The 27,772-nt window shown below is 41.3% G+C and overlaps 1 protein-coding gene across 6 annotated transcripts in view; it reads left to right on the top strand.

Annotated features, from left to right (window-relative positions):
• LOC118570398 (MFS-type transporter SLC18B1) overlaps positions 1 to 23,772 on the top strand; it is a 32,215-nt gene extending 8,443 nt beyond the window's left edge. For 2 of the 6 annotated variants that reach the window (XM_036168843.1, XM_036168848.1), the window contains exons 3-12: positions 331 to 426; positions 756 to 829; positions 3,006 to 3,153; positions 6,525 to 6,681; positions 14,778 to 14,914; positions 16,654 to 16,755; positions 18,788 to 18,879; positions 20,054 to 20,149; positions 21,562 to 21,636; positions 22,509 to 22,970. In XM_036168843.1, the coding sequence (XP_036024736.1) occupies positions 331 to 426; positions 756 to 829; positions 3,006 to 3,153; positions 6,525 to 6,681; positions 14,778 to 14,914; positions 16,654 to 16,755; positions 18,788 to 18,879; positions 20,054 to 20,149; positions 21,562 to 21,636; positions 22,509 to 22,860 (1,329 nt within the window). In that variant the 3' untranslated portion in view covers positions 22,861 to 22,970. Of the gene's footprint in view, positions 1 to 330; positions 427 to 755; positions 830 to 3,005; positions 3,154 to 6,524; positions 6,682 to 14,777; positions 14,915 to 16,653; positions 16,756 to 18,787; positions 18,880 to 20,053; positions 20,150 to 21,561; positions 21,637 to 22,508; positions 22,971 to 23,161 lie in introns of those variants that run through there. The other 4 variants (XM_036168847.1, XM_036168844.1, XM_036168845.1 and 1 more) reach the window with 4 other exon arrangements.
• Positions 23,773 to 27,772: the final 4,000 nt, after the last annotated feature.

The raw sequence follows: 27,772 nt of genomic DNA, 5'->3' as shown, positions 1-27,772 counted from the left end.
TTTGCAGTCTTTCCTTACCCTGTTTTTTAAATACTAAATTTTAAAATAAAAATTTTAAATACTAATAATGGAAAGGTTTGAGCAGGGAGGTAGGGTAAGAACAGGACCAATCAAGATTATGTATGTATAAAAATGTTACAAGGAATCTGCTACTGGGTAAGTTAATTTTAGAAAAATAATGTCTATTATATGGATGTTGCAGTGCTCCCCAAATCGTGGAAATTACTATACATACATGGAAGTCACAAGGTGATGTTCTGACTTTCTTTTGTCTTCCCACCAGTGCTGTTTTGTCTTTCCAATTTTGTTCCCATTTCTTCTTCTTCTAAGGCAGAAAAGAAGGGGGCCAGCAACACCATGATTGGGATGATCTTTGGATGCTATGCTTTATTTGAGTTGTTGGCATCTTTAGTGTTTGGAAAATATGTAAGTATTGGTGCTCATATGCATATTTTAATTTTCAAAAATCATGTGGTGGATTACTATAACTTACTAATCTAGAATGTCTATGGACATGGAAATGATACCATTCCATTTTTATAAATTATGCCACAGCTCTATCATCGTGGTTGATTAGTTAGTCCCTTCCATGCTTATAAACTGTATCACAGTTCTTTTAAATAATTATTTTAATATGATATTAACCATATATTCTTTCCTGCAATTGTGTATATTCTGATACAGTGGATTTGTTTATGTGAATGTAGACATGTTGAAGCTATCCATTTATTACTCTCCTTTGACTTTTATTATAGCTTGTACAAATTGGAGCCAAATTCATGTTTATTGCAGGAATGTTTATCTCAGGAGGAGTTACAATTCTTTTTGGGTAAGTAGCTTTCTAATGTGTTTGGAAACATGGACGGATATCATAGTCTATTGGCTTTGAAGTTTTTCTTAAAATTGTCTTGTTATTGTATGTGTATGATGGGGTGCTGTCCATGTGGAGGACAGAGGACAGTGCAGTGGCAACATTTTCCTCCACTGTTACATGGATTCCAGGTATTGAACTCAGGTTGCCAAGTATATGCTGCAAGCCCCTTACCCACTGAGCCATGTCACTAACCCATTAATGGCTCTTCTTTGTTGATATTTGTTTTTAGAGACAGGGTTTCAGCTGGGCGGTGGTGTTGCATGTCTTTAATCCCAGCACTCAGGAGGCAGAGGCAAGTGGATCTTTGTGAGTTCGAGGCCAGCTTGGTCTACAGAGCAAGATCCAGGAAAGGCACAAAGCTACAGAGAAACCCTGTCTCAAAACACCCCGCACCCCACCCCACCCACCCACCCCCCAAAAAAAGAAGAAAAAAAGACTTAAGTCTTTTAGGGCTGGAGAGATGGCTCAGTGGTTAGGAGCACTGGCTGCTCTTCCAGAAGTCCTGAGTTCAATTCCCAGCAACGATATGGTGGCTCACAACCGTCTATAAAATCTGGTTCCCTCTTCTGGCCTGCAGGCAGACGTGCTGTATACATAATAAATAAGTATTAGAGAGAGAGAGAGAGAGAGAGAGAGAGAGAGAGAGAGAGAGAGAGAGAGAGAGATTCTTTGTGTAGACCAGGCTGGTGTCAGACTCACAGAGATCCATCTGCCTCTTCCTCCTGAGTGCTGAGATTAATGGCATGGGCCAATACCGCATAGCAATTGATGGCTCTTTAAACCCATCAGTATCGATCACTCCTATATTGTCAGATGAATGACATGTGACTAATCATGGAGGGAGGTGGTGAACAGCAAACAGAAACATCATTGGTCTTAAGAGAGTTCTCCAAGACCACCTACTAAACAGCCTGCTGATCCAGACATGGTGCTCCCCATTTGTAATCCTGGCATTGGGAGGCAATGGAGGAGGACCTTTAGTTGGAGGTCAGCCTGGACTATGCAGGAAGACCCTATCTCAAAACAGCAATAGAGAAAACAGAACTGTGGCTCCCAAATACATCCACCATGATTCCTGTGGATGCTCATAATGGGAACATAATAGTCTTCTGAGTCATAGAAACTCTTTGCTTAAACAGAAAAGACAATCTATTTCTTACAGGATCAACTCAAAGACACCTGGCCACAGGTGCTGAAACAGCATGATCACGAATCGTTCTTAGCTTCCTGTTTTTCTCTCCTCTTCTGGTGCAATGTTCCTAGACAAGCTCCTAGAACCCTCCTTTTCTATTGTTGTTTTTGAGACAGGGTATCGCTATGGAGCCATGAGTGGCCTGGAACTTGCTCTGTAGATCTGGCTGGCCTTGAACTCATAGAAATCTACCTGCCTCTGCCTCTGATGCTGAGATTAAAGGCATGGCCTGGCTCTTTCATCTCACTATTCCCTAATAGCAGTGTAACAACTGTTTACTGTTTACATAGCATTTACATTGTACCAGGTATCAAAAGTATCCAGAAAATAGCTTATGGGCTGTAAGCATAGCATTGCACCAGAGTACTTGCCTACTACCATGGGTGAAGCCTTGGGTTCAACACAGCATCATAATAAAGAAGTAAATAATTAAAAATAGAGTTGCGTTTGGTAAGATGAGCATCAGTTACAGCAGACAACATGTTTTATGTCAAGGACTTGAGCATCTTCTGATTAAGATACCTTTGGTAGATTCTACTATCACAGTATTCTTTGGGTTCAGGGGACCACTATATTCCAAAGAGGCCTCCTTAGTATTATCATCTCAGAAATCAGTTATAACAACAGAAGGGGATAGCTAAGCTGTCGTTATGACTTGAATTATAACAAAAATTAAAAACAGCAATTCCCTATAGAAAATGTTAAACCCAACTCTTTAAAAGATTTCTAGAGTGTCTTTATCTAATATCTTTGGATAGTATGGCTATTTTCCAGAAATAGAGTGAATTAAAAAATCCAAACAAGGGTTGGGGATTTAGCTCAGTGGTAGAGCACTTGCCTAGCAAGCACAAGGTCCTGGGTTTAGTCCTCAGTGCTGAAAAGAAAAGAAAAAAAAAAATCCAAACCAGTTTGACACTTGACAAGTGTGTTTGTTTCCAGTGTCTTGGACCAGCTTCCGGACGGACCCATATTTATTGTCATGTGTTTTCTGGTGAGAATAGTAGATGCCATAGGCTTTGGTGCAGCCATAACAGCATCATCCTCTATCCTCGCAAAGGCCTTCCCCAATAATGTGGCTACTGTGCTGGTATGTAATTAGAACTTTTTCCTATTTTCCTTCTGATGTGGCCCAAACATTCCTGGATCTGTTCTTTCATGCTTTCCCCAGCTCTCTTGTGCATTGTTCCCCCTTTTGTTGTGATTTCGATTTCCTGCAGTAAAGTGAGAAAATAAAAAGCACATCATTGCTGGGTGTGGTGACACATACCTGTAACCCACTATGAAGGCTGCAGCATCAAAGTTTGAGGCGGGCATGGGAGACACAGTGAGTCACTGTCTGAAAAACAAAAACAAAGAAATGACGACTGTCTGAAATGTTTAATTGTTGTTTATCAATAAACCTTGGGAGTCAGATATCAGGGTAAGAACCTGAATGATCAGAGAAGTGGTGGCGAAGAGACCAGTGACCTCTTATCTCCTTCATTCCTCCATACAAAAGACCTAGTCCCTCTCTAAATCCCGCCCTGCTAATTCCTGTCTCTCATCTGTCCTCAGTCCTCCAAACCTCTATGGTTAATTTGGATCAGCTAGTAGCTAGCTCAACCCTCTGATTCAAAGCAAACTTTATTGTCAGAATACAATCAAAATATCACACAGCAACTATCTGTGACAACTCTACCCCAGGGGGAGAGGGTTTAAAAAGAAGGTGAAGCTTTTAATGGTGGCTCATGGCTTTAATCCCAGCACTCAGGAGGCAGAGGCAGGTGCATTTCTGTGAGTCTGAGGTCAGACTGGTCCACACACAATGCCAGGTCAGCCACTACTACACAGTAAGACCCTTATCCAAAGAAAAAAACAAAAAAGCAGAGACCTTGAATGTCTCTTAGGTGCTCTTTCTGTCTCTGCATGGGCACCTTGATGAATAGACATGATCCCAACCATTTTTTTTAAATCACACTTAAAATAATTTTTAAAGATTTGTTTTATTTTTTATGTGTATGATATATATGTGTGTGTGTGTGTGTGTGTGTGTGTATATATATAGCCACATATGTGCCCAGGGCCTACAGAATTCAGAAGAGGGGATCAGATCACCTGGAACTGGAGTTATGGTGGTTTTAAGCCACCATCATACAGGTGCTGTACAAAGCCCAGGTCCTCTGTGGAAGATCGAGTGCTCTTAACTACTGAGCCATCTCTCGATTTTTTAAAAATCACTTTTCACTCTTCCGAGTAGAATTTTGCTGTGATCCTGTGAATAGGACCTGGCTGAATTGCTCATGTCTTTCCTCTACTCTAGAAGTTTCCCCTCATGATAGATGGTTCCCTCATTAGCATCTTTCCTCCACTTTTCCCAGATTTGTCTCAGAGGTCGTCTTGAAAAGCACTTGTGTCTTGTCTGAGGAGTGCCATCTAATTTTGACTTTACTGCATGGGCCAGCTTTTTTCTATATACAACTTGTTGCCCTTTTAAAGAGCTGGTGTTCTGTAGAATACCCTGGACAGTGTGGTTCAGGAAATTCCTATGATGGTGGCAGTCATCCACTGGTGTTTGAGATCAGGCAGGAGAAAGTAGACTTTCCCTCTTCATCTTCTACATAAAGTTGCAGCTGAAGCCAACACATCCCATACATTAATTAATCATGATGGCTCTGTGTCCTCTGTAGATCTTAAGACAGTAAGATTGTAAGCCATGGGTGTATTTAAAGATTTAAAATATAATTTCCTTAACAGTAAGATTCTTTTCCTTAGGACCACCTTGTTTATCTTCAGTTAATTTTATGCAGAATAAAATCAAAAAGTAATAACATGGAATATAGAATGTAGTAAATTTTTGATGTATACCATTGCTTTTCAGACTTATCTACACATCTGTCCAGGTACCCAGTACCCTAGCTGCTCCAAGAGGGCAGCCAACATCTCAGGCTTCTTCCCAATATTACATATCTACGTGTGCACACATGTGCATACATACGCATATGGAGTGGCAGCATGATTCTCTCCTTTATTTACTTGTGTGATAGCATACTCTTCACACCATTTAACAAATGGTTGATTATACTGACAAGTTCACTCTCCAGGTCTTCTGTATCTATTTATAAGAAACATTCTTGTTCATTCTTCACTGGCTATATGCAATTCCACTGTATAGATGTACCCTACTTTATCTAAATTGTTAGTGAGTATGTAAATCATCTGCATCTTTTTTGTTTGTTAGTTAGTTTGTTTGTTTGTTTAGAACAGGGTCTCTCATAGCTCAAGCGGACTGGAACTTTCAAAAGTTGACCTTGAACTCCTGGTCTTGCTTCCTGCATCTCCTTCTCCTGGGTGTTAGGATTGTAGGTGTCTGTCACCATGCCTAGCTTGACATTGCAAACAGTGCTACCATGTCAATGTATAAACAAACGTGTGTGTGTGTGTGTGTGTGTGTGAATTGTGAAACAATCTTTTTTTAAGTAGTACTCTCATAATTCATTTTTTATTTAACTTTTTGAGAATTTCATACATGAGTCCAATATTTTTATAATTTCCACCCCGCTGCCCTCTTAAATTACTCTGAGTGTGTATGTGTGTTTCTGTGTGTGTGTGTATGCATCAATCATCTGAGTCCATTTGGTGTCACTTATATGTATATGTGTTCAGTGTTCGGATCTAACCACTTGAGGTTGGCTAGTCTATCTAAGAGGAAGCTCCCCCCTGGAGAAAACTGATTCTCGCTTTCTCAGGAGCCATTGTTTGCTTATAGCTCTTCAAGTGGGGATAAGGCTTTGGAAAATATCCTCATCCGTGTGGCATGACAGACGGTATAGTCATTGCTCGTCTTGTTTTGGTGACTGTATTGTCGAGATTTTGTGGATGCAGCTTCCCTGTCATGTGTAGAGGACACTATCTTGCAGCAGACATCCTGGGCCTCTGGCTCCTGCAGTCTTTCTGCCCCTAATTCCTTGGTGTTCCCTGGCAGTTATAGGGCTTGTGATGCAGGTGCATCAGTTGGCACCCGAGGTAGGTTTTGCTTTGCATCATGACCAGCTGTAGATTTCTGTGATGGTCTCCAGCAGCTGCAGAAAGAAGCTTCTTTGGTAAGGGGTGGGATCTACGCTTACCTGTGGATCTAAGGATACATACTTTGAATGTGGTAAAAGGGTGGGAGCTACACTTACCTGTGGATCTAAGGATACATGTTTTGACTGTGGTTACTAATTGTACTTGTTTGGGAAAATGGCAGTTAGTAGGGTCTCCTCTACTATCCATGGTCTCACCAGTCACAGGTAGGCTAGCTTTACAGTACCAGGCATTTTGAGACAAGATGTCACCCTGGATGGCATGGAACTCACAGAGATCTACCTGCCTCTTCTTCCCAAGTGCTAAAATTAAAGATGTGTGCCATTATGCCTGATGTTCATAATTCTTCAACTATAATACATTAAATCTTCTTTTGTTTTGTTTTTTCACTTTTAGGGAAGCCTTGAGGTTTTTTCTGGACTGGGGCTTATAGTAGGTCCCCCTTTAGGTGGCTTTTTGTATCAGTCCTTTGGCTATGAGGTGCCTTTTATTCTTCTGGGGTGCATAGTTCTACTGATGATACCACTCAACCTATGTATTTTGCCCAGTTATGGTAAGTTCAAACTTAACACTCATTCTAGAATTTTAACTTTACTTTTATGTCTTTGTAATCAATACACTTACCATATATATTGTGTAACACCTCTTTGTAGTACCCTCAAAAGCTGGTTCTTTTTCCTAAAATATGGGTAACTAGTTTATGATGATTTTTGTTTACAAAGGATTAGGAATGTAGCTCCATCAGTAGAATTCTTTTCTAGCATTCCTGAAGCCCTAGGTTTGACCTCCACTTCACATAAGCAGAACATGGTGGTGCATGCCTTTAAATCATCCTCGGCTATGTAGTGAGTTTAAGGCCAGCCTGGGATGCATGAGGCCCTCTCTTAAATAAAATAAAAAAGCATACCACAAACGTTTCCAGGTTCAGGAGAAACAAATACTTTATTTTGGCTTACGAGGCTGAACTAAATTTTCACCAAAATTCTGTGAGCAACACAGTTTGTCTGCAAGGCTGAAAAAACAAGGGAAAATTCCCACAAGTTCTAGGTCACCTTTGTTTTCTTTCTTTTTTTCTCTTTCTTTCTCTCTTCCTTCCTTCCTTCCTTCCTTCCTTCCTTCCTTCCTTCCTTCCTTCCTGTCTTCCTTCCTTCCTTTCTTTCTTTCTTATAATGTCTCTCTACAAAACTCTGTGTAGACAGACTTTTCTTTGGGCCTCCAGCTCACAAAAAACAACACAGACTTCTTGTTAATTATGAAAGCTCAGCCAATATCTTAGGCTTGTTTCTAACTAGCTCTTATACTTAAATTAACCCATTTCTATTAATTTATCCTTTGTCTCATGACCGTATTATCTCACTTCCATATTGACTATCCTGTGTGCTCTGCATCTCTGTCCTTCTTTTTCCCAGTGTCCTCTGTGTCTGGAAATCCAGCCTACCTATTGGCTGTGCTGCTTTTTACTAAACCAACCACAGTGACAAATCTCTACACAGTGTAAAGGAATATTCCACAACAGCCCTGGCTATCCTGGAACTCACTATGTAGACCAGGCTGGCCTTGAGCTCACTGAAATTCTCTGCCTCTACCACCCTCTACTCCAGGACAGCTTTGTGCACACAGAGAATTCCAGGCCATCTGGGACACAGAGTGAGACAATATGTCATTCTGTCAAAAAAAACATTCAATAAAGGAGGGCCAAGGCCAGTTCTTTGTTCCCAGTGGGCCTTCCACATGTCCATGTAGCGATAACAGTTACAAGGATACAGGTCTCTGGTAGAAGTGATGAGAATTAATCTGAGTTCAAAGCTTCCAATCCCATAAAAATCAACCTTCTCTGTGACAGTGCATGTATAATTTTACCAGGGTGCTACATGCTGGTAAGAATCAACCAGGGCAGGGAGCACAGAACACTGTGTACCCATTAGGTATGTACTTATGATTCATTAGTGGTTCCCTTTGTTCAGATAAAAATTACCACCAGGGTTATGGTCATTGTAAGCATTTTATTTTAGTAGGGTTCATTAACATTGTAGCAGAGCCACAGAACAGAGCCAAAGAGAGGGAATACCACAGTGAACCACAAAGTGGTGCTGATCTTCTCTGCATGTGTAAGGAACCGCTTTTTCCTTGGTTTAGCATCCTAGGCGGTGTCCTGACAGGATGGATATTGGACTGAGAATTAAGAAGTAGTCAGCAACAGTCCTGGAGAGATGGCTCAGTGATTAAGTCCTAGGTTCAATTCCCAGGACTCACATGGTGACTCACAACCATCTATAACTCCGTTTTCAGGGGATCCAACACCCTCTTCTGACCTCCTCAGGCACCAGTCACGCATGTGGTTTGCATACATACATGCAGGCAAAACAGTCATATATATAAGATAAATACGTTTAATTTAAAAAAGAAAAGAAACAGGTCAAATTCTCATGCAGCAGAAGAAAAAAATTAATTATTAATTGTTTATTACACTATAAAATGGGAAAAGACAGCTAAGACAGGCTATTTAAAACTGGAATTGAAAAGAAATCCCTAAGGTTGATCATATTAGGCCTATAATTTAGATTGAGTATTTCTATTTAAGAATACTCTTCTTTTTGTTTTGTTTTGTTTTGTTTTTGTTTTGTTTTTGTTTTTTGTTTTGGTTTTTCAAGACAGGGTTTCTCTGTAGCTTTGTAGGCTGTCTGGGAACTCGTTTTGTAGAGCAGGCTGGCTTTGAACTCACAGAGATCCACCTGCCTCTGCCTCCTGAGTGCTGGGATTACAGGTGTGCGCCGGGTGGTGGTGGTGTCAGGAGCCCCTGTTGCTCATTCTTCTATCCACTCTCCAGTTTCTGCCTGCTGTTATACGCTAACAGTCATGTGCATGTCACTCCTCTCATTAAAACCCTAAGTCCGAGAACCTGAAGAGGTCCGCTTTCCATCGTGGTGACAGAGAGAGTGATATGTCATGCAGTAAGTCCTACCTTCTCTGTGTCCCACATGCTGCAAGACTGGCACCTGTACCTGGAACCAGAGAGAACACCATGCCCCCCCTTATACTATGTTTTTATGTATGCACACATGCCTATGATAAAGTTTAATTTGAAATTAGATACAGTTAAGAGACTGATAATATGGGGGCTGGAGTGATGGCTCAGTGGTTAAGAGTACTGGCTGCTCTTGCAGAGGACCAGGGTTCAAGTCTCAGCACCCACATGGTGTGTCACAACCATCTGTAACACCGGTCCCAGGATAGAACATCCTCTTCTGGTCTCCACAGCACCAGGAACATACAGCAGCCACATGACACAGACATACACACACAAGCCAAACACCACATACACATTAAAGAAATAATTTGTAAAAATAGATTAGCAATAATAATAAAAGTATATAACAATTAGAACTACTATAATTAAAATTATTTAAAACTTAGAAATTCTTTGTTTCTAGAACTTTCTATTTATTTATATAATTATTATTCTTATTTTTGTTTTTTGAGACAGGGTTTTCTCTGTGTAGCCCTGGCCATCCTTGGACCACTCTTGCCTGGAACTCAGTGATTCACCTGCCTCTGCTGGCATTAAAGGCATGTGCCACCACTGCCTGGCTCTGTTTATTATTGTATTTATTATTGTTGACAGTCCACAAATGAAATCTCAGAAAGCAAAGCTGTTGTACTTGAAAACTGCTAAAGGAATAGGTTATAAAAGTTCTCAGTCAAAAAATGACAAGTATGTGAGGTAAGGTGTAGTGCATTTGTTAAATACTCAGACTCACTCATTCTACTACCTACACAGGCACACATATGTACAATGTCATTGTCATTCACTACCGATAGACAAGATTTTTACCTGGAAATGAAATGTTTTCTGAGGCAGGATCTTGCTAGGTAGCCCCCGGGAACTCACAATGTAGGCCAGGCTGGCCATCCCGTTTCTGCCTGCAGTATGATGGGATTGCAGGCAAATTCAAAATACCATCTTTATATCCATGAAACCAGCAAGGCACCCAGGGAACCACTGGAGCAATTGCTAGGTGTACATAGAGTTGTCACGGGTGTGGACTCTACACTCTTCCATCCCCTCTGCTGACTCAGCCTGCACTGTCTCTGCCATCTTTTCTGAGTAGTGTCCCCAGACCTCTCCTTTGCAGGACAGGTATCAGGTGGCACCACCTGTGTAGCTCTTTTCAGGGACTGCCATACACCCCTGTCTCTGACACCTTTCAGGGGAGGTGTGGGTAACCAGGGAGTCCTGTCTCTCCAAGGAGACTAGCCATACCAGGATTTGGAGGAAACTTGGGGATACCCAAGTACCTTAGGAACAGTATGAGATTTTTTCCTATGTTCTACACAGAGTTTTCAGTTGAACCAGTGAAGTGCTCCTTTTCATAAGTGTTTTTTTTTTTATTATTATTTAACTTTATTTTATGTGCATTGGTGTGAGGGTGTCAGATGCCCTGGAACTGGAGTCACAGACAGTTAGTTGTGAGCGGCCATGTGGTTGCTGGGAATTTAACCTAGGTCCTCTGGAAGAGCAGCCAGTGCTCTTAACCTCTGAGCCATCTCTCCAGCCCTTCATAAGTGCTTTTATACATTCTTTTATTTTAAACATAACTATTTTTTAAGTTTACTTATTTTATATGTATCAGAGTTTTGCATGTGTGTGTGTGTGTGTGTGTGTGTGTGTGTGTGTGTGTGTGTGTGTGTCTATATACCATGTGCATTGTTGGGAGCATAGCACAAAGGTCCTTGAGCCAAGGAATCTCCAGAGAAACCAGGAATGTTAAGCATATAGGATTGTCTTTCCAAGGGGAAAATCAAAAAACCTGTTCTTCCATCCAGAAAGCTGAGAAGAGAATTGGGAGTGATTAACAATCTGGTGATCTGCATTATCTGTTGGGACAGGCCATATCAAGCTCTTCCAACCAGGCGGAGGTGGCTAATACTCTAAATGACCCTTATAAACAGAGGCTCCTCCAAACTCCCACGACCAGGACCAAAGGTGGCTAATAGCCCAAATGATTTCTGTGCTGTTTATAGGACTAAGACCAGGCCAGACCTTTAGGCCCTTAAGCTAGTACAGGCAATGTACCTCTAGAACCTATCTTCTTGGAAGAAATGACATGTACCCTGCATTGAGTTTCAATGTAATTACATTTCCTGTGCACGGGGGATTACATTCCACCAGGAAACTTTTTTCCGAATGACGCTGGGCTTAAACACATTGTGAATAAACTGCTTGTTATTGGACTCTGAAGTCTGATCCAGGTTGTTAAAACCAGTCTGCAGTGGGTTTTCATTCTTCTCTCATCATGTGGTGAGCTTCTGAGGTGGTATTGTGTTCCCCAAAATATTGTGCACCCTAATAAACTTATTTGGGGTCAGATAACAGAACAGCCACTAGATACAGAGGCCAGAAAATGTGGACACACACGCCTTTAATCCTAGCATTCCAGGGGCAGAGATCCACCTGTATCTCTGTGAATTCAAGGCCACACTGGAAACAGCCAGGCATGGTGACACACACCTTTAATCCCAAGAAGTGATGGCAGGAAGCAGAAAGGTATTTAAGGCGTGAGGACCAGAAACTAGAGCTGGTTAAGCTTTCAGGCTTTTGAGCAGCAGTTCAGCTGAGATCCATTCTGGATGAGGACTCAGAGGCTTCCAGTCTGAGGAAAGAGAATCAGCTGAGGAATTGGCGAGGTGAGGTGGCTTCTTCTGCTTCTCTGATCTTCCAGCGTTTACTCCAATACCTGGCTCCGGGTTTGTTTTTATTAATAAGACCCTTTAGAGAATCGTGCTACAAGCTTCCCTATATGACACCTGCAGGGAACCCCTAAATACATATCTCCTACCAGTGCCCACAGAGGTCAGAAAGAGGGCATCATATCCCCCAAAAGTGGAGTTAGAGATGGATGTGAGCTGCCATGTGGCTGCTGGGAACTGAACCCATGTCTTCTGCAAGAGCAGCCAGTGTTCTTAACCACTGAGCAATATACTGTTAACAGATGATGCTTTTTTTGAGCTAGAACTTGCTCTGTAGACCAGGCTGGCCTCAAACTCACAGAGGTCCTCCTGCCTCTGCCTCCTAATTGCTGGGATTAATGATGTGCACCACCACTACCCGGCAGATAATACTTTTTGTATGCACAAGAAATGTAATAGACTAAAACTAAAATCTTTTATAGTTAAAAATTATTCTAATTTTTATTAGTTGTTGCTTTTTAACTTTTTTGGTTTTCTTTTTCTTTCTTTTTTTTAAGATACAGCATGTTTGACTGCAGGCCAGAAGAGGGCACCAGATCTCATTACAGGTGGTTGTGAGCCACCATGTGGTTGCTGGGAATTGAACTCAGGACCTCTGGAAGAGCTGTCAGTGCTCTCAACCTCTGAGCCATCTCTCCTGCCCGACTTTTTTGGTTTTCAAGACGTGTGCGTGTGTGTGTGTGTGTGTGTGTGTGTGTGTGTGTGTGTGTGTGTCTGTGTGTCTGTGTGTCTGTGTGTCCCTGGCTATCCTGGAACTCTCTCTGTAGACCAAGCTTGCCTCTAACTCAGAGATCTGACCGCCTCTACTTTTATAGTGCTGGGATTAATGGCATGCGTCACACTGTTATTATTATCGTCATTTTGAATTATGTGTGTGGGTGTTAGTACGTGTGTGTGAGTACAGATGCCCACAGAGACCAGAGGCATTGGATCTCCTGGAGCTAGAGCTATAAGTGATTGTGAGACACCATATGTGGGTACTGGAAACTGAACTCTGGTTCTCTGGAAGAGAAATCCTCTTCTTGTTGAGCCATCTCCCCGGCCCATCTTCTGTAATTTTCAATTCAAATTTAATACAGTTCAAAATCCACGCCTGGTTGACTTCCTGCTGGCAATATCTCGTTGTGCCACAAGGTGGCACTTGTTCTTGCTCTAAGTTGAAATACACGGTGCAATTTAAGAGTTGAATTTAGGGTTGTGCTTTTGAGTAACAGGCTGATAGTCTTGATTTCATCTCCGTATTCTGAAAAATTCTTGAGAATATTACCAAAAATAGCATAAGTTTGTACACTCTTTGTGTTATAATATTGCCTGAGGGGGACCCTGGCTGGCTGCATACAGGGAAACACACAGGGCAGATGCAGAGGTAGTCACTCATACCACAGGCAATGCTTCCACGTGGAAATAAGTTTATTATAACAGAGAGTTGAGAAAGATAAGGAAAGAGGGGTGGGGGGTGAGGAGTCAAGGGTGCACACTTCATGGGAATGGGGAGGAGGGGAGAAAGGGAGGGAGGGACAGTTTTATTTTTAAAGGGGACTTCACATCCTGACACTGGGCGGGTCTCTAAGGGGCGGATCCCAATGTTAACACTTTGAATTTTGGGACTTTGCATATGCATGGTCGCCGTGAATGATAATGATGAAGGCCTGCTATGGGCAAAATGAGGGTCTGTAGGTCTGATCCCGACCCTCAGTGAAGTTCCGTGTTCACATCCAGTGTTGTCTCTGCACAGGATCACAGTAACCGATTCTAACTAAGCTCCTGAAATGCAGGTGACAGGACTCTATGCCAAGTGTCTGAGCTGTACTCTTTGTGGAATCCCCAGTGATGTCTCAGACTCCTTAGCGTATTTTAAGGGCCACACAGTCACTGCATCCTTTTCCACAATGACCTTTTCTTAAATAATATGCCTGGGGAGCCAGAGAAATGGCTATATGGTTTAGAGCAGTTCCTGGTGTTCCCAGGACCCGAGGTCAGTGTTGAAAACGTCCTAAAGAGAGAATAAAGCAGTCACTATGACCAGAGGCTGCAGGTAGCCATGCCTGCTGTTCAGCTAGGCATGAACAGGGATTACTGACTCTTAGGAGAATGAGAGTACTGATCTTAAATGATAAAGGCGGTGCACACAAGATTCAGTAACTCATCCTTTCAGTCCCTTGATGTAGCGTTTATTTTGACCTCAGAAAAACAACTGGGTCTTGTTTTACAAAACAAAGGTGAGTCCCTCCTTAAGCACACACACACACACACACACACACACATATGCACACACTACATACACACACACACATACACAGACACACACACACATACACATACATACACACACATACACACACACACACACACACACACACACACACACACACACACACACACAGACTTGGTGAAGCTTGGATGGCTCTTTTTCTGCTGGTGTATCCTCCCACTGTCCTATCCAGATGACCTTCCTTCCAGATTGTAACTTAAAAACTTCCCTGCATACCCTGATTCCAGTTGCTTCTCTTTGTATTTGTAAACCTAAGGCTTGTTTTTTTTTAAATTGGGGATTTTGCTGTTTGTTTTTTGAGACGAGTCTTATGTAGCCCAGGACAATTTCACACTGTATAGCCCAGGATGACCTTGAGTTCCTGACCCTCCTACCCTACAAGTGCTGAGATGCCAGGCATACACCACCATGCCAGGATAAGAGTCAATCCTTTCAATGAAATCAATTGTGGGTTCTGAAGTTGAAGAGGCTTAGGGTAGATGATAATATTGAATTCCAGACAATTCAGAGGTGCAGCTATTTCTACTAGCAGATAGTCTTATCAGCTTTGCCTCTTAAAGTAAGTTAAATGATAAAGCTAAGAGATAAGGATTGCAAACTTGTATTTCTGTTTTTATCTTTAACCCCAGAGTCGGAGCCAGGTGAACACTCCTTCTGGAAACTTGTCTCATTACCCAAGGTCAGTCTCATATCCTTCGTCATCATCTCCCTCAGCTCCTGCTTCGGCTTCCTGGAGCCCATCCTCTCTCTCTTCATCTTGGAGAAGGTAAGCAGCCTGCTGGAGCACGGCTTTGTACTGGCGGCCATGATTATGGTGCCCTTGGGCTCTTCCTTTAGGGAAAGACCTTCAGCTGTGAGAAGGAGGTAGACAGGCAGCTGTGTTCTCTGGTGACTGTGTCTTCCCTCAGTGATATTCCTTTGAGCTAGGGGTGTGACTCTGGGATCTGGGGGTCTGATCCACTAGGAAGAAAGAGAGACTCTTCCTCTAATGTCTCCTCCTACCCAAGACCTTGCTCATGTCAATCCAGGTCTATGAGGGCATCTCCCATGTTGCTTAACTACAACACATTTTCTCTTCTTGTGTAAGTTGTAGTGAGGCATTAAGAGTACTAATTATGTCTTTTGATGTGAGATAGCCTTCTCTCCCCAATGCCCTCTGGGTCCACTTACCTTTTAGGTATTTGTTACAATATGATGACTATGTTCTATACTACAGAATAGGAGAAGGGAACCAAGAGTCTCCATTGCTGAAACATACATGTTGAATTCATGTTAGATAATTTGCTTTTCCCTGTGACACACCACCCTCCTGCATGCCTCACCCCACCAAAACCAAACCTGGGGCTAAGATCCAAGAACATCACTTAACAAGCTCTGTGTATGAATCTTTGTATACATAAAATTTGTGAAACACTATATATGAAAATGCAATGTGTAGAAATCAAATTATATGTTTACTATCAAATGCTACAATATCAAACTTCTAGGATGTCTAATAAATGGTTGGAACTTTCCACCCCTCTTAGAAAAAATAGTATTTACCCATTCCTGGTACAAAGTAAGACAAAGTTAAGAGGAATGTGATGAAAGCTAGTCTTGAAAGTCAACTTGATTGGATGGAAAAGTGCCTGGGAAATGGGAAAAGTGTATTTCTGGGTAAGACTTGAGGTTATTTCCAGACAGCACTGACTAAGCTGGGAATGCCCTGACTGTGGGCAGTACCATCCCAGAGGCTGGGGCTGGATTAAAAAAAGGGAGGAATGGGGAAAGCCAGTTAACACAGGCATCCTCTCTCTGCTTCCTGACTGTTATCCTATATGCTCTCTGCTCTCCCACACCCTCCCTACTGTTATTTCTCTTAGCCACTTCTGGAGTCAGGCTTACATCCTACATAATCCATGTACAGCTTGGTCACAGAATCTGCATGCATTGTGATCACATAATCTATGAGCATGCATGGCATAGCTACATAAGCTCATATATGCAAGCGCAAGTTGACCTATAAAAGCAGGCTCTACCGGCTCCCTGCTCTTCCTCCCTCTCACCAGAGGTAGCACGAATCTCTCTCTCTCTCTCTCTCTCTCTCTCTCTCTCTCTCTCTCTCTCTCTCTCTCACACACACACACACACACACACACACACACACACACACACACCTTTCTTTTCGATAGGCCTACCCACTTCAACCCTTTCCCTTCCCTAATAAAAACTCTTATAGTGGGTTCCATTGTGTCTCGTATTTTCTCATGCTCACAAAATAATGTCAACAAATCAATAACACCTACCATGATGCTCTGAAACCACGAAATAAAATAAATAATCTACCCCTTTATATCGTTCTTTCAGGTGTCTTAGTCACAGCTATGGACAGCTGAATAATACAGATACTTAGGTGCAACTGATAGACTCCTGTAAATAGAGCTGAGGAAGAGAGAGATGGAAATGGGTGTGTTTATTTTAAAGAGAGACTTCACATGCTGCTCTAACACAGGATCTCTTTTCCAGTTCAATTTGCCAGCTGGATACGTGGGACTGGTCTTCCTGGGTCTAGCTCTGTCCTACACCATTTCATCACCGCTGTTTGGTCTCCTCAGTGACAGGATGCCTGTATGTATCCTGACATATATTTGAGTTGCTTTTGCATGTTTATAGATCTGTAGCCTCTTCTCCAGAATTCTAAAGGTCCCTTGCTTAAAGGGGACAATTTCAGTTGGCCTCAGCCATTCTCTCAGCAGACTCAAGTTTAGTATTTCATATGAAGAGTCTAATGCTAAATCTGATGGAAACTGTTGCACCATGGGATTTTTTTTTTTTTTTTTTTTTTTTAAGACTAAACCTCACTATACAGCCCAGGCTGATATGGAACTCAGTCCCCTTGCTCAATCTTCCCAGAGTCAGGATCACGGTCTATTGTTGATATGACAAGCCTAGTTTGTATTATACCTTTTAAAAGCTTCCTTAACAGGGTTGAGGATTTAGCTCAGTGGTAGAGTGCTTGCCTAGCAAGCGCAAGGTCCTGGGTTCAATCCTCAGCTCCACATACCAAAAAAAAAAAAAAAAGCTTCCTTAACGACCCAGACAAAACATAAAACAGAAACCCTGATACTAATAACAAGGGCAGAGTTATTGGACTTGATCAGATTATAAACTGATGGAGGGAAACTGACTTAGAAAGTAGGTATGAAAGAATGGCCCTGCAACTGTGCATCAACCATTCCATACCCATCTTGAAGTGAATCTCTTCTTCTCTCCTTCAGTTTGGCCTAACCCATTCAGTCTGCATGACTGATATGCAGAAAAGGCACATTAACCAGACCTCACATTTCCATGGCTGCTTCTGTAGCTTTAGTGCTTAGATTTTGTGTTTTTCTTTCATTAGCTTTGCATATATATTCATAAGATGTATATGTTATAGGGGAATCACTTAGTAACCCAAAAAGCTAATGGTTTCTCTTTTTTAAAGATTTACCTTCATTTTTGTTTGTGTGCATGCTTAAGTGTCTGTGTACATGTATGCTACACGTATATGGGTGACCTCAGAGATCAGAAGACCGCATTGGATCTCCTGGACCTGGATTTCTAGTGTTTGTGAGCCACCTGACACAGGTGCTGGGAACCAAACTTGGGCCCTTAGAAGAGGACTAGTATGGCTCTAGTATTGTAAGTGTTAGTATTTAAAACAGTGATTTTTGACTTGGGACAATATTGAGAGAAGTCATAACCACTGAGCCATCTCCAGACCCCAAATAGCTAAAATCTTAAACAATATTTGGAGCTAAGTGTTAAGACATAATCTTAAGCCAGGTATATATGGTGGCAAATGTTAATCACCCTAGCACCTGGAAGGCTAAGACATCATTATTAGTTCAATACCAGCCAGGCTATATAGCAAGACCTTGCTCCTTCCTTTAAAAAGAAGAACATAGCCTGAATCAAGCAGTTTAGAAGGGATAATTTTATTAGACACCATCTTAGACTGTTTAGACTTCCATAACAAAATATCAAAGACCCAGAGCACACATAAACAAGGGATCCTTAGTTCTCACAGTTCTGTAAGATCCAGAGTTCTGCTCGGTGTTGAGGGCCACTTCTGACTCACAGCAACGCCACATGGAAGAATGGGAAATGCTCTCAGTGACTTCTCCTGTGAGGGTGTGGATCCCAGTCATGAGGGTTCCTCCTTCACTACCACATCACCTCCCCAAAGCTGACCTCCATGTACCAACAGATTAGGCACTAGAATAGCATAAGAATCTGGGGGTTGTGGGAGGGATAGTTGTTCATTCACTCTGCAGTAGATATTTTTAAATAATGTGTTTTGCCTAGGTATTATGACACATTAGCAAGATCCTTGGGGTGACTGCTTTTTAAATTCTTACATGTTTGGAATAGTTCATGATGTGCCAAGATTCTGTAATGTACCCCCTTCCCGGGGAACTTCTTTGCTCATCCTATGATCTTGCAAAATATCCTCCTTGCCTTTACGTTTTTCATCTGCCTGTTCTCTCTTAAATGTAAAGTCTCATTTGCTTCAGTGTATTTGGATTTTTGGATGCCATTACTCTAATGATTTTTTTTTTATATTGTTTGATTACAGAGGGTCCTTTGGTTTAAGCTTTGAACTCTTTCTCTTTACCAGAATCTCAGGAAATGGTTTCTGGTTTTTGGAAACTTAATCACAGCTGGGTGCTACATGCTCTTAGGACCTGTCCCCATTTTGCACATTAAAAGGTAACGTGTCTTGTTCTATATTTTTGGAGAAATAGTACTAGTAATTATTTGATTTTTTAAAAGTGGCTTAGTACTGCAAGCATTGCTATTTAAACGTTGACATTGACTTAGGATTGTATTGAACTGTTTGTGTCACTGACAACGCTTTATTCACTAGAAGCTCAGAGTAGTTTACAAATCTTAACACATGAAATCTTTATCAAGTGAGAAAAACATTGATTCTCATCTATAAGGTTTTTTTGTTTTGTTTTGTTTTGTTTTGTTCTGTTATCTGAGGCTAGCTTTGAACTCACAATCCTCCTGACTCTACCTCTCAAGTGCTAGGATTATAGGTTTGCACCACATTACCATGTCTTCTCCTGTGTTTCAACTGCACAGTTGTTTGGAATTATTTTCAAAATAGCATTTATTGATGATAACCTTTACTTGATACTTAGAGAATACAATTGTGTTTTTCTGATTCTTTCTTCTCATTTATTGAGAAGGCGACCAAGTCTTTTATTGTTTCTGGGTCATCCTTAGCGTGTCGTAGTTGCTCATTAGAGCTTATTTACTATAATTTATTTATTGAAACAAAGTGAGCCAGGCAGTGGTGGTGCATGCCTTTAATCCCAGCACTCGGGAGGCAGAGGCAGGCACATCTCTGTGAGTTCAAGGCGAGCCTGGTACAAAAACAACAACAAAAAAGAATTACATGCATAATGTCTGACAGGCACTTAGTTGGAACCCAACATAGAATATCTGTCAGATTCTAGTCTCTTCTTTTGCTCCCCCCCCTCCTTGTCATTGTTTAATTGAATTTCAGGATGAAATGATTACATGAACAGCAGCACTGATGTTGAGAGAATTTAATTATGGTTGCAGATGTGTAATAGTATGATTTTGTTTTGGCGGGAGGGCCGGCTGGTTGCAGATGTGTAATATGTATGACTAAACACATATGTGTGAAACATGGGAGCAGAAGTGACTGTAGACGACCCAAGAGATGCTTTTGCTGCAGAGGTGGAAGGTGCTAACAGGAGCTCTCTCTGAGTGGAATGGGACAAGATGGAAATAGAAGGAAAAGAAGTCAACTATCCATGAAGCTAACTTCTCTGCCATCCTGCCCTCCTGGTTTTAAGTTTGTGTCTTTTAAAATACTAATGCCTTCATTCCCTCCACACTTCCTCTGCAGCCAGCTGTGGCTCATGGTTCTGGTGTTAGTGGTAAATGGCGTCTCTGCTGGAATGAGTATCATCCCAACTTTCCCAGAGGTACTCAGTTGTGCACAGTAAGTTTCTCAGTTGTTTGATAAGCTCCACAGTGATGGGCGTGGTAGTAGGTGTGGAGTGGGGTGGGGTGGGAAGGGGTGGGGAATGGGAGATAGGCAATCAGTCTGACCTCACTTGTTCAGATCCATAGGATGTTGGATATTTGCCCAATAGTAAATCTTTATGATCTCATGGTATATAAATATTGTGACATAAATCACATAAGTAATAGTGGAACCACACTGAAAATAACATAGTGACATTCATATACTAAAAGGTAGAAAAGGTTACAGGGAGATGCTTGGCTTCTTATATGTCTCAGGTGGTGTGTGTGTGTGTGTGTGTGTGTGTGTGTGTGTGTAGTTTTAGTAGTCCAGAACCAAATGGAGAAGTTTCAGAGTTGCCCCTGTGCATGGAGGATTTCATGCAGGAGCACAGGGTGACCAGCCATCTGTCGCTTGACCATTGTTCCTTGGTGTATGGGCATGTTCATGAACACTAAGGTCTGTGGCTGTGCTGGGGTTTCTCAATGACACTCAGAGGACAAAGAGCTGGTTCGGTTTTCTTAGAGTAGCCTTTGTTCTCTTCATCCTATTTCAAAAATTTCTCAGTTAATTATGTACTTAATTACCATTTAATGGAAAAGAGTTATGATTCTTGCTATTATACAGATAGATGTGGTAAAATTAGGTTATTCTATGAAAATGCCTTCAAATTTGATTTACATATTTTATTTATTTGTTTTTAAATTTTTACATTTCACCCCTCCCTTTACCATCTCCAAACACTCCCATATACCCCTCTACACTCTCCAAATTCATGTTCTCTTTCTTCATTGTTGTTGCATGCATATATGCTTTTGTATAAATATATATAATCCTAAATATACCCAGTTCAGTCAGTATAATGTTTTGTGTATGTATGTTTTCAGGGCTGACGATTTGGCACTAGATAAACAATTGGTATACTCTTCCCTGGGGAAGAGCACCTCTCCCACTCCCTGCTTTCTTCAGTTGCCTATAATTTTTTTTTTTTTTTTGAGACAGGGTTTCTCTGTGGCTTTGGAGCCTGTCCTGGACTAGCTCTGTAGACCAGGCTGACCTCGAACTCACAGAGATCTGCCTGTCTCTGCTTCCCGAGTGCTGGGATTACAGGTGTGTGCCACCCACTCCCAGCACAATTGCCTATGATCTTTGTGTAGGGTTGATATTTGTTTTGTACTGGTGTTTGAGCCCAAGGCCTTGGGCATGATAGGCTCACAGTCTACCATTCAGCTACATCTCTAGCGCCCAGATGAGATCTTATTTTAGAAATGAATGCTCTTATATTTAGTTTCTTCAGATTGTATGTGGGTTATCTTAATGTATCTGTGACACAATTTTTCCATACAAGTTTTCCTTTTCATGATGGATCCGTCCATGTTTCTCTGCAGTGAAAATGGGTTTGAAGAGGGAATAAGCACTCTGGGACTCGTATCTGGTCTTACTAGCGCCATGTGGTCAGTTGGGTAAGTGAATTCATTTGCACCTGAGAGATGGAAAGTGCTCTCTCCATGTTACAGATGGAAAATTGAAACACCAAAGAGGGACATGAGATTGTCCAAGGCAAAACTCATCTAGGGAAGAGCAAAATTTCTAATTTACAACCCGTGACTCCAAAATCTAGTACCTTCATGGACCTTGCTTTGAGCAATACTTAAAAAGTCCTTTAACTGAAGCATATCTCAGACTTTTAAAATGCATTCCTTTATTGAGTCACTCGCTTGCTTGTTTGATTGTTTATACTTCCTAATAGATCAGACAATGCACTGTGTAGTAGTAATCTGATACATACAAAGTCAGTAACTATGCACTGAACTGATTCAGATATTAAGAATAGAAAGAATAGTGGGCCAGTGAGATGGCTGAGCAGGTAAAACACTTGCCACCCAAGCCTGGAGACCTGAGTTCAAACCTACATAAAGATGGAAAGACAAAGGGAACCTGTTCCACAGGGTGGTCTCTGACTTTCTTATGGTACTGTTGCGTGCACCCCTACCCACAAAATAGAAAGATTCTTTTAAACACGTGCTACTGTTTTTATTGTTATATAGGTCACCAACTTCACAGCTGTAACCCCACGTTTATAACTGTCTAATAATCATAATTCTTTCTTTCTCTTCTTCTCTTTCCCATCTCAGCACTGGATCTGGGGATTAAACTCGACCTTCCACACTGTGGGCCACACCCAGGCCTAGAACTCATTTATACCAGAGAATCTCCTATCTTCTTAACCTTTATTGTTTTAGTTTAAGGAAGTCCAGTGACTGGCATGTCACACATCTTTATAAAGTAGTTTTTGCAACATTAGATACTCACCCATTCTTCTTTCCATGGTCAGTGCTTTCATGGGACCAATGCTGGGCGGATTTCTGTATGAGAAAATTGGTTTCGAGTGGGCAGCAGCTATGCAAGGCCTATGGGCTCTGATAAGTGTGAGTAATCCTGGATTTGTGTGGGTTTCTTCCATTTCCTTACACTTTGGAGACACTTGCCTTGGAGGATTTATTTTAACAGTGCATTTTGTTGTGTTAAAGGGACTTGCGATGGGCTTATTTTATCTCTGGGAGCACTCAAAGACGAGAAGAAGGTACAGTCAACTTTCCAGACTTCTTTCCAGGCTAGCTCATGAAAGAGAAAAGGAATGTTTTTTTTTTTTTCCCTTCATGCTATTAGATTTCTGGGGAACATAAGATTTGTTGATTGGCAGACAGCTAGGTCCAAGGAGGTGCTTGAGTGGAGTGTAGGTACTGAATGTTTAGCTGTCTTTTTTTTCTGTGGTGGGATGGGATTTGAGATGGTTTCTTTGTGTAGCCCTGGTGGTCCTAGAACTAGCTCTGTAGACCAGGCTGGCCTTGAACTCACAGATCTGCCTGCCCCTGCCTGCTGAGTGCTAGGATTAAAGGTGTGTGCCACCACAGCTAGCTGTGTTTAGTTTTTTAAAGATGATCAATACTGTCTTTTTTTTTTTTTTTTTTTTTCTCCTCACTGTAGATCTAAAGCTCAGAACATCATTGGCACGGAGGAGGAACAAGCTGCTCTCTTGCCCAATGAAACCTAGCATTGCAAGGCCTGGATTGATGCAGACTTTGAGACAGATACCTCAAACCATGACAGCAGCTGCTGGAGGAGCTTCCTGTGTGCCAGGCAGAGGTCCATGCTTCCTGGACTCGAACCCTGGAAGTGTCAAGCTGCTTTTAGACAACCCTGCACTTACTGTAGTTGGGAGCATCTATGAGAAAGGGAAAAGCAGCAAAAGCTGGTATTTTTAAATGACCCACCTCAGGGTGCTGTTATTGACTCTCTTTGGCTTTCTTATTCTTGCGTTCGTTTTTCATTCTAAGTTCATCAGTTCTACAGATGCACTTCTTAAAATTAATATGTGCAGAAATGAAGCTCCATAATACACATTGAACATATACAACAGAATGAATAATTTTATGAAATCAGTTTTGAAAGACTTGCTTTCTCTGCACAAAGATGTTTATACCCATTAAAAAGGCAAAATTTTTGTGTGTCTTGTAAAAACTCTAGAGCATTCTTTGGCTTTTGGGTTTTCTAAAAATATTTCTGTGGAAGACACAAAAAAATAATGATACATGTAGTTTCTATTTTGTGACATTTTCAGTTATGATCTGTATTTATAAATATTATTTGCCATAAAATTATTCGTTTACAGTCTCAGTATCTCTTTGTTTCAGTCTCACAATTCATGTTTGTTTTTTGGGTTTACTACTTTTCATACTCTTGGAAGATATGTTCCACCACTAGGCGTGGCAGCCCCCCACCACCACCAACTATGAGTGTGTGCTGCATGTTGGAGGGATACTGCCTCCAGCTTCATGTAAAATCCTTGCTGTTACTTGAAGTGAGAATGTCAACTTTGTACCTCCTGATTCATTCTCTTATTGTAGTAGTTACATTTCTTTTTTAATAGAATAAAAGATTTTGTCTATCTATCCATTACATTCATTCAAAACACTCTTTAAAATTATTTTATTTATTTTACATACCAACCACATTTTTTTCTTCCCTCCTCTCTTCCCATTCCCTCCTCCCTACTTCTTTTCTACCCCCCCCCCCATCCATTCCTCAGAAAGGGTGAGGCCTCCCATGGGAATCAACAAAGTATGGCATATCAAGTTGAGGCAGGACCAAGCTCCTCCCTTCTGCATTGAGGCTGAGTGAGGTATCTCACCATAGGAAGTAGGTTTTAAAAAGCCAGCTCATGCACCAGGGACAGAAACTGGTCCCCTTGCTAGGGACCCCACAAACAGACCAAGCTACATAACTGTCACATACACATACAGATGGGCCTAGGTCGGTCCCATGCAGGCTCCCTAACTGTTGGTCCAGAGTCCATGAGCTCCCAAGAGCTCAGGTTATGACCCCCCCCCCCACCCCAGTTCGTACAATATCTCCTCCCTTTCTTCAACAAGACTCTCAGAGCTCAGCCAAGTGCTTGGCTGTGGATCTCTGTACCTGCTTCCATCAGTTACTGGATAGAGTATCTCTGATGACAATTAGAATAATCACCAATCTGATTACAGGAGAAGGCCAGTTCAGGCACTCTCCGCACCACTGCTAAGAGTCTTAGCTGGTGTCATCTTTGTGGACTACTAGGAAGTAAAGTTTGAGTAATTTCTGTAATATAAAGTTATTAAAAGTCAATGTGTCAAATCAGAGACGTATGGTGCAGGCCTTTAATCTTAGCACTTGAGGACAGAGGCAGGTATGTACCTGTGAGTTCCAGGTCAGCCAGGACTGAACAGTGAGACCATGTCTAAAACAAGAAAGAAAAAAAAAAGTGAATGTGTTAGGGATATTAGATTTCTTTTCCCAGAAAAAAGTTTCACAGAAGCAACTAGTTGATAAAGATGGAAAATGTAAGTGGAGAAAACAATAAATGAGGAGTGTGTTTTTTTCCCACACTTTAAAAACTTTATTTATATAAAAAAACTCATTAGTTTTTAAAAGCATTAACAAGAGAGAAAGAAAAGAGAAAAGATATAGAGCAGAAGACATGCCCCGTAGTAGTGTTCGGTGGGAAGGTAGGATTTTTGGTTTGCTGAAATTGAATGTTTAGTGTTTATAAATGAAAGAGGAAAAAAACAAAGCAAAACAAAGAAACAGTTAAAGGTCCCCCAAAGCCCATGACTGTTCTATTACCCACACCCCACCGAAAAAGAGCACCAGGAAGAGCAGAGGAGGACAAGAGAAACCAAGAATAGAGCCAGGTCTGGGTGGGAAGGCTCCCTGTGCAGTGTACGAGGAGTGTGTTTATACTAAGAAAAAATAGTTAAGTGTTTTTAGCTTAGTGCCTGAATTTTAGTGTGTTCCGCAGTACATTTTTGGTTGTGAGCCTAGCCTTTAATGTCTGAGCCATCTCTCCAGCCCCCCAGCACAGTACAAACCAGTTCAGACTTGATTTCTCTCCAGACCTTTGATGGTGGAGGCTCTCTGTCCTAATAGTCCACTCTAATAAATGCCTTTCAGTCAGCAGGAAGCCTTTAGCAACTGCAACTCCCCCTTTTAAATCCTAGTTAGATACTCGTTCTATATAATTAATGGGAACACTTGTGATGAAGATTTTTGTTTTAAATACAGATTCTCCTACTTCATAATCTTTAAAGTAAGACTCTTAATTTTAGATATTGGCAAAGGTGGCAGAAAATGTATGTAGAGGTTAGTGGCTCTTAACCAGCACATTCTGACATATACACAAATATATACAAAACCAGGCAGTGGTGGCACATGCTTTTAATGCCAACATTTGTGAGGCAGAGGCGGGCAGATCTCTGTGAGTTTGAGTGAGTTCTAGGACAGCCAGGACTGTTTTACAAAGAAACCCTGTCTTGAAAAACAAAATATAACATATATATTTATATTTATAATTAATTTTTATACTTATATAATATTTATAATTAATTAGTTAATTAATCTTGGATCTTTTTTTTTTTGTTTTTGTTTTTGTTTTTTCAGGACAGGGTTTCTCTGTAGCTTTGGAGGCTGTCCTGGAACTCGCTTTGTAGACCAGGCTGACCTCAAACTCACAGAGATCCACCTGCCTCTGCCTCCCCAGTGCTGGGATTAAAGGCTTGCACCACAACACCCTCTTGAATGGAGCTTTTGCTAAGCATTCAAAAGGAGCCTGCACATCAACAGTGCCATGAGAATACACCTCTTACTATTGGTGAAGGAAGATGATTGAAATACATTGACAATACATCACATTCTCCCAAAGTATCAATAAAATAAACATTTATTTTTAAAAAATAATAATAATTCCCAGCTCTTAGGAGGGAGAGGCAGCCATATATCTGTGAATTCATGGCCATCTTGGTCTACAAATGGAGTTCCAGGATATCTAGGTCCTTTACATAGAGAAACCTTGTATTTAAAAAAAAAAAAAAAGATTGCTTAATTAATTAATTTAAAATAATTTTTAAAAGAAAGTGAGGCTGGGGCTATAATACAACATAATAAAAGAGTGTGTGCCTGGCCTGGTTCAGAAAGAAATGGAAAAAAAAAAAAAAAAGGATTCACCACCAGATGGCTCATACTTGAAATGCTATACAAAAATAATTCATGTTGGAGAACAATGACATGGAATAGAAAGTTCCAGAAAGACAAGCATTGGAAATGGTAAATAGGAGAGTACATGTAAAAAGTTGTTTTTCCTCACAGTTAAGAAAATGGTGGCAAGAGGGAGGCTGGAGAATAGCTCATTCATTAAAAGCACTGGATACTCTTCCTGAAGACCTGGGTTCAATTCCCAGTACCCATTTCAGCTCACAACTGTCTATAACTCCAGTTCCAGGGGACCCAACACCCTCACATAGACATACATGCAGGCAAAACACGAATGCACATAAAAAATGATTTTATCTTTTTGTTTTAAAAAAGAAAATGTGATCTTTTAAGACAAATACTGTAGCATTGCATAACGGACTTTATGTCTTGGTAGGTATAATACACAGGACAACTAGAGCCCAAAGGATGGAGGAAGAGGAGGTGGGTCCTCGGTAAAATGAATCATAAAGTTTCAAGGTTCATAATGAAGGCTATGTGTAAAATGACATGGTTGTTCAGGAAGTGATGTAATATTACCACTAAGTAGACCAGAAAAGATAAAACTGGGTATTGTGATACCAGGCAATTCCCTGCCACTACCAAACAATGCTTTGGGAGACTGTGGTGATATTTTATTGTACTCTAATAAAACTTGCCTGAAGGTCAGAGGACAGAGCCAGCCACAGAGTTAGCCACAGAGGTCAGGCTGTAGCAGCACACACCTTCAATCCTAGCACTCAGGAGGCAGAGATCTGTCTGGATCTCTTGTGAGTTCAAAGCCACCCTGGACTACACAAGATTAATCCAGTTTCAAAGAGAAACAGCCAGGCAGTGGTGGCACACACCTTTAATTCCAGTACTTGGGATCACACACTTTTAGTCCCAGCACTAGGAAGGTTGAGACTGGAAGTGATATGACTAGGCAGAGAAAGGAATATAAGGTGGGAGGAGACAAGAATTAGGCCTTCAGCTGAGGACTCAAGTATATTCAGACAGAGGATTCATGGAGTTGTGGAGGTGAGAAGTGGCTGT

This window comes from Onychomys torridus, chromosome 19 (assembly GCF_903995425.1).
Source record: "Onychomys torridus chromosome 19, mOncTor1.1, whole genome shotgun sequence".
Classification (NCBI taxonomy): domain Eukaryota; kingdom Metazoa; phylum Chordata; class Mammalia; order Rodentia; family Cricetidae; genus Onychomys; species Onychomys torridus.
This window is presented reverse-complemented; position numbering and strand designations above follow the sequence as displayed.